We start from the raw sequence: 10670 nt of genomic DNA, 5'->3' as shown, positions 1-10670 counted from the left end.
TAACACACCCCAAATGGTAACACACCCCAAATAAGCGGTAAATCTACAACCCCCAGGCTAGTGTCTTGAGGCACAGTTGCAAAAACTGAAGTGTCTATTCCGGATGTGGTGTGATCAAGGCTGCTTCCTCGCTTTTGTATTAGAGCTCCGTTGAAATTAATACCAACATTTTATCAGCATAGCAATAATAAATTTTCACTCATCATTTCTGAAAGTAAAACTTGATTGAAGTATCATTTTTCTACATAATTAACGTCTTGTTGAGTACAAAATGGTCACACTAAGGAGGTGATTGAAATCTCTTTTATTCTTCAACATTTAGTCAGGTCAAATATAACTTTATTTTAGCAAACACCACTGGAGATATCACTACCGCTTCTCTGCCATTGAATATCTTTTATGGCTTTCAAAATGTACAGAGATAATGGACAAACATAAGTAAGTCCTCATTCCAAATTTATATTAATACAGGTTCTGAAAAATTAAAAAAATTAAAACAACTTGTCCTTTTCAAATTGATGAATAGACAAACTTGTCTATTTCTTGCAGAACTTTTTCTTTATGTAACGACCAACCAACTTCTGTGGCCTTTCCTGATATTCTTTGAGCACTTCATGGGAACTGCCGATTTGATCTCCTTGCAGTCGGTCCAGCAAGGTTACACACACTACTGCACCTGTACAGAGAGAAAGTCAAGTTACACGGCTGGTAAATTTTTCTTCCATTGATACTAATATCACACTGGGCTCCTTGTAGCACAAATCCCACCAATGAATCGCTGATGCATAAAAGAATTGAATATGAGTAGCTAAAGCCCCAGATGCACAGCTTGAACTGGCTGTTCACGGCTTCCAAGCAGGAATGGCTTCTTGGAGCTGCTGAAATGCACCTCAAAAAGATCGTGGGTGTAAATGCATTAATTCCATCGCATTGTGCTGCATCATACAAACCGCAGAGCCACCAGGGAATTAACAAGATTAGCACAACAACATAGACAACGGATCAATTTAATGAAGTGCAACTGTACTTGAAATACTCAGCAGGTCAGGCAGCATCCGGAGAGAGGGAGAGAGAGAAATAGAGTGAATGGCCGGGATCAATAGCACGCTTTCATAGAATCCCTCCATTCGGTTAATCGTATCTGCATCAACCCTCTGAAAGAGAATCGTACCTAGGTCCACTCCCCGTGTAACCCCATAACTCCACCAAACCTTTGTACACTAAGGGGCAATTTAGCATGGTTGATCCACCTAACCTGCACATCTTTGGACTGTGGAAGGAAACCGGAGCATCCGGAGGAAACCCACGCACATACGAGGAGAACGAGCAAATGCCACACAGAGTCAACCAAGGTCGGAATTGAACTCAGGTCCCTGGCGCTGTGAGGCAGCAGTGCTAACCACTGTGACACCGATCCCCAAAGTTGTAACCAGAACTGAGCGCCACTTCCGCATTATCTCTCGTTGCCTTCTCCCACGTGATTACAACTAAAATTCCAGGTGCCAGCAGTGTGCAGAAAATATGGTAATCACGAGAAGTCCTGACAATGAAAGTCTAAGAAGTTTATTTTCTCGCGCAAAGTAAAGCCGCACAGCAATAGGGGCACAACTAGTCCCAGCCGGGACCATCCCAAGGTGCCTTCTGGGCCCGCTTTTACCTGGTGAAATTAATGAGCCCCGCTGTTGGGCCTCTGCCAATCAGTGCTGGACCATATATTCCACGAGCCCCATAGGGAGATCCGTCGGGTCATCCCTGTGGGGCTCGTGGGGGTTACAACGTCTCTTACCCTCCCTGCCCACCAAAGCTGCACATCCCTCTGTCATAGAGGATGGAGGAGGCCTCCTTCCCTGCTTTGCCTGCGGTTGCATGCCCGGCTGTTGTGGGGCTGGATCGGGGGACATGTAATGCATTGGAAAATGTCATTTTTAAGCCTATCTTCTGGGGGGTGCCGTTTGTGACAATTCCCTGGAGAGGCTGTCGTCTGAAACCATGGACGCCTGATTCTCCATGTCAGACCCTGAGTCTTCCACCTCACACATCTCCGTGTCTGGGTCCCTAGAGGGTGTTGCTTCCTGGCCCTTGGGTGTCAGGCAAGAGGGTCGAAAAGACGGCTCATCCGGTGGAGCTGGTCCTGACACTGGTTCCCTGTTCCGGAAGTTGTCCACATGCTTTCGCACCATCCGCTCCTGTGTTTCCACTGTGTATGATATCGGTCCAGTCCGTTCCACCAGGGTCCCTGGCATCCATCGGGCATCGACTCTGAAGTTCCGGACGTATACCCTGTCCCCCAGTTGAAAACATCTGTCCTGCGTCCGCCTGCTGTATTTCTGCCTCTGAAGATCCTAGGTGTGATTTAATGGCCTAGCCGTTCCCTATTTGATGTCTGGATGAGGCCATTGAATCCCGCGAGAGGCCTCTCACGAGATTTGCAACTCTCAAATGGCCTCGCGGGATTTAACGGAAAGTTGGGAGACGCCGCGATCTGGATCGGATCCTCAACCGGGAGTGATCCAGATCAGAACATTTAAATTATCCATTGGGCTCATTTAAATATGCATTTGCAGGATTCTCCCAGCGTCCGGGGCCTAATGGCCATGCCCTGGAGACCTCGCCAGAGTGCTGTTTAGCACTGGTTTCCACAAACATGGATCAGTCATAATGGCATCTGGGGAGGGGGGGGGGGGTCTCCCGGGCCATTAGTGACACCCCGGGTGGTCAGTGCAGGGCAGGGTGGCGCCTTGGCACTCCCTCTGGCACCTGGGTACTTTGGCACTCTGGCAGTGCCATCCTGGCACCAAGGTGCCTGGGTGGCACTGCCAGACTAGCAGCAGCATTGTCATGGTGGCAGCGCCAGGGTGCTTGGGTGTCAGGTTGGCACTGTGTTCCTGGAGCTTCCCGTAGCTGGGGGTTGAATAGTGGGGGGGGGGGGGGGGTTGAAAGCGGGGGAAAGATTGGGGCAGCCAGACAAAATGGCCTCCCAATCTGTGAGGAGCCTTTCCTGCTGGGCTTGCCAGCAGACTTTAAGTGCGGCTTCATCGGAGAGAAACTCTCCAAGGCCAAAAACCCTGTCTCCGCTCTACTTTCCCGCTAATATCGGAGAATGTTAGATGAAGCGGGTTCCCAGCCTCCGGCCCATCAGTAGTTGTGCCGGTGCCATGCAGGTCATTATATGTGGCGTGGTATGGCAGCTGAACAAAAAAACACGCCAACCCCGTCTCTACGGATCCCGTGGCCCGTCTCCTCACGCCCCTCTTGAATGCCTGTACCGCTCATTTCACTAGACCCATTTGAGGAAGAGGTGGTCCAAATGTGCTTCACTCTGTTCGACTTTGTGAAGTGCGCAAATTCCTCATTAGTAAAAGGGGAACCATTGTCCATGTCCAATTCCTCCGGGATGCCATGGGTACTAAATAAGAGGTGTAGCTTCTTGATGGTCGTCTTCGTAGTGGTGGATCGCATTCGATGGAAATCTAACCATTTGGAATGGGCGTCCACTATCAGCAAAAACATCAAACCTTGAAAGATCTAGCAAAGTCCACATGCAGGCGTACCCAAAGTCTGGCCTGGCTATTCCTACGGATGGAGGGGTGCAACTGGTGAGAACTTCTGATGTTCCTGATACAAGATGCATTGCTGTGCCAACTGCGCGATGTCCCCATCGAAACCTGGCCACCATACGTAACTCCTGCTGAGTAGTTTCATCGTCAACACCCCCAGTGTCCATTATGTAGGTCCTGAAGTACAGAATTCCTGTCCTGACTTAGAATCAGAACATAAGCTTCCCACGGAGGATGCGGTCCTCCAAACTGAGCTCTTGCTGTTTGGCCTCGAAAACCCAAAGTTCCGTAGGCAGTTTCCCTTGCCGACCCCCATGTAAGACGATATGGCATAGATTCACCAAGACCGGGTCCTTCTACATCCAGCTGCAAACGTGAGCGGCAGTGACCGACCATGTACCCATAAAATTTAATGCCAATATGACTTCATCTGTCTGCTTGTGCAATCTGCGTGCCGGGCGATACTCAAACACGTACTCATACACCACCAACAGAAGAGTCCAGCGCTGTATCTAGGCAGATGCTGTTGGCGGGATTGCCTGTCCTCTTTGAACAGCCTGAGCAATGGCTTGTGGTCCGTTACAATAATAAAACGTCACCCGTAAACATATTATTGGCATTTCTTCACCTCGGAAATGACCACCAACCCTTCTTTCTCATTTGAGCACAGTTGCACTCTGCATCGGCCAAGGTCCCTGATGTGTAGGCCTCTCCTTTCCATTGTCCATACAATGGGATAACCCAGCCCCAACCCCATTCGGGGAGGCATCACAAGTGAGCAGAAAAGGCCGTGAGGGGTGGTAGTGGCTCAATAAGCCCGATGACAACAGTCGCTGCTTCACCTTGGCGAACGTTTCTTCTTGTGGTGCGCTCCGTACCCAATCCTGGTCCTTATACAATAGCGCATGAAGTGGTGTGAGGATGTTAGGGATGAATTTCCCGTAATAATTCACATCTCCTAAGAATTACTCCATTTTGGTTGAGTTGGCTGGCGTGTGTGCTTGTTTGATTACTCACATCTTCTCTTCCATCGGGTGCAAGCCATGCCTGTCGACCCGATACCCGAAGTAAATGTCCTCTTTTGCGTGAAAAATGCACTTGCCCCTTTTAAGGTGGACGTCTGCCTCAGGAAACAAGCAAAGACTTTCTCTAAGTTGCTCAGGTGCTCCTTTTCATTAGCTCCAGTGGTCAGGATGCACCATCATCTTCCCCATCATTCACCTTCGCCAGCATTGTTACACCCAGTCTGTGGAGTGTTAGTGTGTAGATTTGGAACGGCAATAACATAGACATGTCCCAGCAGTTGAGGGAATATGGGTAATCCGAGGACTGCTGGGATCAGGCTCCTGCTAAGCCTCATGCTGATGATGGGCTTTTGGTCACGGTAACAAGAAGCCTGGAAGACATAAGGCCGAGGCTCTGGGCAAATGTGGGGGAGATGCCAGCGACTATGTGTAGTTTTGTTCAGGGATTGGATTGGTCCGTTCACATCATGAATACTGCCACGTCACAGGCAGCTGAGCACATGGCTTCATCCGTGGAGAGGATGGCTACCGCCATGGAGAGCCAGGCCGAGCATTCAAACCATATGCACTCTGACCTGCATTCTATAGCTTTAGCCATGGGCTTAGTGCAACAGTGGCTAGGGGGAGAGAGGAACAAACCTCCCTTCAGAAGCCTCTTCCCCTCATGGCCACAGGGAGGTACATTTGTGCACCTAGTGGAGGAGCGCATGCCAGCTGTCCTGGGGCCTTCATTTCAGGGCACCCATGGGTTAGCAGCGTTTCTTAATCTGTTCCACCATTCACCCGAACAATCCCAGCTGGCAAGGCTGAGGGGGGTCACACCTACACCGCTGAAGATGAACCCCAACAGGCTGGAGCTCTGAAGGACCCATGCCTTCAGGGGATGCCCACCATGATCATCCAAGGCAACAGGGAATGATGCTTAACAAACCACCTCTAACTCAGCTGCTCATGTTGGGGTAATGCCTAGATGGCGTGGTAGAAAAATAAAATTGAAAAAAGTCTGAGCAATAAGATGGAATGGTGATTTTTCCGTGTCTGTCTCACTTGTTAAAATACGCACAATATAATTTCTGCAATTATCCAGAATTATTAAGACTTTTTGGAGCTTCTCCCATGTTTCTCAATGTGTGATAGCAACAGAGAAGGTCGGAACCCACAGATTATTCCTGAATTATATATGTTTTGTGTTTGAGCATTCTTTATTGAATGTCCATATGAATTCCGTGCTGATCATTCTGTGGATGATGGTTTGGAATGCAGGTACAGCTGGAATGCTGTCCATGCGCTCTAGAGGATATTGTCCCACTTAACTCTCAGCAGCTATAAATGAGACCGGTGTAGTTACATTCAAAGCACTTGAATGATGGTGCTGGATCAGAATAAGTGGGCTAGGCTGGCGGTTACATGGAGGTCCATGTACCCCTAAGATGTAGGGCTACTCAGGTAGCTTAATTACCAGAACAATCTGGTATACACGGGTACGATACGATTGAGATTACGGAGACATGGCTGCAGGTAACCAAGGCTGGGAACTGAATTTCCAAGGCTATTCAAAATTTAGGCTTACAGACAAAAAGGGAAAGGAGGTGGGTGTTGTTGTTAGTTAAGGATGAAATCAGTGCAAAAGTGCAAGAGGATATTGGCTCAGAAAATCTAGAATCAGTCTGCATGGAGCTAAGAAACAACAAGGGGCAGAAAACAAGGGCTGTCTATTGGCCTCCAAACAATATTGGTAAGGTAGGGGATAGCATTGAACAGGAAATTTGAGATGTATGTAACAAGGGTTCTACAGTAATCATGAGTAACTTTAATCTGCACATAGATTGGGCAAATCAAATTAGCAACAATAATGTGGTAGATGAATTCCTGGAGTGTGTACAAGATGGTTTTTTGACCAGCATGTTGAGGAACCAACTTGGGAACATGCTATCCTAGATTTGGTATTATGTAATGAGAAGGGATTAACTAATAACTTTGTTGTGCAGGGTCCTTTAGGGAACAGTGACCATAACATGATATCATTCTTCAACAGTATGGAAAGTGAAGAAGTCTGATCTGAAATTTGAGTCCTAAATCTAAATGATGAAAACTACGAAGGTCTGAGCATTAGTTGGCTGAGATAGATTGGGGAACTTCATTGAAAGGCAGTGTGGTGGACAGGCAATGGCTAATATTTAAGAAGCTAAATTCCTTTCTGGTGTTAAAAACACAGAGAAGTGGACAAACCGTGGCTTACAAAATAAATTAAGGATACCATCACATTCAAAGAGGGGTCATATAAAGTTGCTAGAAAAAGCAGAAAGCTGATGATTGGGAGAAATTCAGTATTAAGCAGAGGAGGACAAAGGGACTGATTAAGAGGGCAAAAATAGAGTATGAGAGTAAACTTGCAAGCAACATAAAAGTAGACTGTGAAAGCTTCTGGAAGTATATAAAAAGAAAAAGATTGGTGAAGACAAATCTATGTCCCTTACAGTCCAAAACAGGAGAATTCATGATAGAGAACAAGGAAATGGCAGAATAATTGAACAACTACTTTAGTTCTGTTTTCACAAATAACTTCCCAAAAGCGCTAAGGAATCAAGGATCCAGCGAGAAGGAGGAATAGAAGGAAATTATTATTTCTTGAAAAATAGTGCTGAAGAAATTAATGGGACTGGAAGTTGATAAATCCTCAAATTCAAATAATCTACATTATTAAAGGAGATGGCCATGGAAATAGTCGATGCGTTGGTTGCCATCTTCCAAAATTCTGTAGATTCTGTAGCAGTCTCTGCAGAATGGAGGGTGGCAAATGAAACCCCACTATTTAAAAAAAGAGGGAAGGAGAAAACAGGGAATTATGGACTGGTCAGCCTATCATCAGTAGTTGGGAAATGCCACGTTCTCACGGATAGGACACTCCATGGAGGAGGAGGAGGACACCCACTCCCGGTGGCTATGAAGGTCATGGCAGTCCTCAATTTCTAGGCCACTGGGTTATTCCAGGGCTAGAGCGGAGACCTGTGTGGCATCTTGCAATTGTCTGCCCACAGGTGCATCTGGAGGTGACGGATGTTCTGTATGCGCGAGCATCGGACTACATCACCTTCGACCTGGACCAGGCCCATTAAGATGGCTCAGCTGCAGGTGTCGCCACCATCGCCTCAGGTTCAGCGGGTCATCAATGGCACGCTTGCCACCCAGTGAGCACTGTGGCATCAGTGAGTGCTCTATATTAACAGGAAGGGATTCCATTCCCTGAATGTCCAAATCCTGTGCGACCAATGCCTAAGGATCATGCACATCATAGAATTATCATAGAATTTACAGTGCAGAAGGAGGCCATTCAGCCCATCAAGTCTGCACCGGCTCTTGGAAAGAGCACCCTACCCAAGGTCAACACCTCCACCCTATCCCCATAACCCAGTAACCCCACCCAACACTAAGGACAATTTTGGACACTAAGGGCAATTTAGCATGGCATGCTGGACGAGGAGGAGGAAGGCCATGTGGCCTCATCTGTGGAGGATGAGGAGAACCAGGAGGGGCTGGTGGATGAGTCCAAGAAGGATGGAGGACAGGTGATGACAAGGGTCCGACATGCCAGTAGGATCAGGGAGGCCTCAATAGACTCCAAATTCGCATGACAGGAGCTCATGGCTCAGAGGTCATGCTCCAGGCTTTCCACGGCGGTAGCCACCCTTGCTGGGTTGGCCTGGGTGCCACACAATGCTGGCACCATCTCCTAGGCCTGAAGCCTTTGGGACTCCTCCAATCAGCTTTGCAGTTACAGGAATGTTGCTGACACCCCCTCCTGAATCCCACCTCTCTGGCTCATCATCTCCAACAGCTCAGGGAGAACCTTGTCCAGAGGCTCAGCATCTGGCTGGCGGCAAGCTGAGTCCTGGGATCCAACAGACCTCCGACTGCTGTCTCCATTGGAAGTTCCTGCCTCCACCTGACGTGCATCAACAGCGGTGTGGTGCTCACCAGACTCAGAACTCTATCTGCTAATGTTGCCCACCGACGTGTGTCTCCCTGCGATGGTGGAAAGTGCGGGTGAAAGCTGTGACGCATTATCGGTCTGCCCCTCGGGGCTCTCCTCCAAGGTGGTCTCTTGAGTGGTAGGGGGGCAGCGACTCCAGGTGGCCTGGCCAGAAGGCAGCACCACAGATGCAGCAGCCAACATCAGAATACCCAAGGGATGGGCCCTAGCCTGGGCACATGTCCACGGCTGGGTGGGAGGCCAAGCGTTTGGAGGTCATCCGCTTTGCACAACAAAGAGCCAGAGGCGGCATACTGGTTATGTTCACGGTATTTTAATGTTCCTCAACCAAGTGTACACCAGTGCCCCATGATCCTGATGGTGCCGTCCCACTATCTCCCCATCCCCTTCGCCCACCCAAACCCCCCAATAAGCCCCTTCCCCCCCCCAATCCATACTCCACTCCTTACCCCCCACCCACTCTTGCCCTCCGTGATCCTCAATATGCTTTGCCTTCCTAGCTCTGCCGCGATGCCTAGTTGTGTCCCCAGAATGCAGATCAGAGGTGAGCGCAGCCAGCTGCTTGGCCTTCGATGCCCCTGAAATGAAATGAAAATCGCTTATTGTCACAAGTAGGCTTCAAATGAAGTTACTGTGAAAAGCCCCTAGTCGCCACATTCCGGCGCCTGTTAGGGGAGGCTGGTACGGGAATCGAACCGTGCTGCTGGCCTGCCTTGGTCTGCTTTCAAAGCCAGCGATTTAGCCCTGTGCTATGGGTGTCCTCTGGGGGCATTGGGGTGGAGGACCCCGGCGCACTTGACAGCGGCACATGCACATCCGTGCCACCCTGTTCCAGGTGCTGGCTGCAAGACGCAGCCTCATCAGTGGGATGGAACTCACGGACACTGGTAGCCACCGTCGCCAGTCCATAGGATGGGTCCGGATTGCCACAAAGCGGCCCCTCCTCCCGGTCGGGGCCCATAGGCCCCAGGGTTCACCTGTGGATGGAGGGGCAGCTGGTTTGAGCACCGGCTTCCCCTGCATCATCTGGCTCTGCCAGCCCTGGCTGCTCCCCGTTGTCTGGACTATTGTGTCAAAGGCCTCAGCGATGCTCTTCAGTGACTCGGCAATGCCCACCTGCGGCTGGGACAAGCCGCACAGCGCCTTGGCCATTCCATTCATGTCCCACAGCACCAAGGTCAGCCTGGTACCGGGTCACATCCCCCAGCGAGTCAGACAGTCTGCCGAGGCCCTCAGCGTTGCCGCCACTGACTGCACGCCTTGGACACCTTCATTTATGCTGCCGCGTTGTGTACCAGGCTCTCCATTACGGCCGCCACCCTAGCCTTGGTGTCACACATTGCCGGTCACATCTCCTGCGCTCGTGGCCGCTGGGACGCCGACAATCAGATATGGACCTGCTGGAGTGTCACTGACATCTCCTTCTGAATGTATTGGTCACTCCCTACTGTCTCCATCAGCTTCGGGTAAACTTGTTCCAGAGGCTCAGCATCTGACAGGAACCCAGCTGGGTCTGGAATCCAGCAGCCCTCTGACTGCTGTCTTGCCTGGGTGTTCCTGCCTCCACCTGATGTATATCAGCGACTGCGTGGTGCTTACCAGATTACACCCCTGAAGCGTGTCCACTAACATTGCCCACCGAGGTGCGTGTATCTGCGCTGGTGAAGGGTGGGGATGACAGCTCTGATGCATCGACTGTGGCATTCTTGGAGCTCTCCTCGCAGGTGGTCTAATGGGGGGCGGGGCACCCTGGATTGGCTGGCGCCGTCAGCTGAAGGACCTGCAGAAGCATGAGCATCTGGTCAGTGGAGGGATGGGTCAGTCTGAATGGCAATAGCAACCCACGCGCGCCAGTCCATCCGGGTGGGGCCTGGTGGATCCTCACCACTGCATTGCTGACCCCTCTATCCTCGGCCACCCCCGTCTCTTCCAAGGCACGTTCCTCGAATGTCGTGAAGATTCTTATGTTCGGCACCCCTCCGTCAGTCTGGGTCCTCTCCTGGCGATTGCGGGAAAGCTTCTCCTGACGAACCACAGAGAAGGCATCATTAGTCACACGCGTGGGTCACAGTGCTGGGGAAGGGGAGGTGGTGACAG

General features: G+C 50.2%; 1 protein-coding gene across 2 annotated transcripts in view; it reads right to left on the bottom strand.

The window, feature by feature from the left end:
* Window positions 1–289: 289 nt before the first annotated feature.
* LOC140425470 (uridine phosphorylase 1-like) overlaps window positions 290–10670 on the bottom strand; it is a 194986-nt gene continuing 184605 nt past the window's right edge. For both annotated transcript variants that reach the window (XM_072509776.1, XM_072509777.1), the window contains one exon: window positions 290–676. In XM_072509776.1, the coding sequence (XP_072365877.1) occupies window positions 537–676 (140 nt within the window). In that variant the 3' untranslated portion in view covers window positions 290–536. The remainder of the gene's footprint in view (window positions 677–10670) is intronic.

The sequence above is a fragment of the Scyliorhinus torazame genome, chromosome 6 (assembly GCF_047496885.1).
Source record: "Scyliorhinus torazame isolate Kashiwa2021f chromosome 6, sScyTor2.1, whole genome shotgun sequence".
Lineage (NCBI taxonomy): Eukaryota > Metazoa > Chordata > Chondrichthyes > Carcharhiniformes > Scyliorhinidae > Scyliorhinus > Scyliorhinus torazame.
The sequence above is the reverse complement of the archived record's forward strand: the minus strand, read 5'-3'. Positions and strand labels throughout refer to the sequence as shown.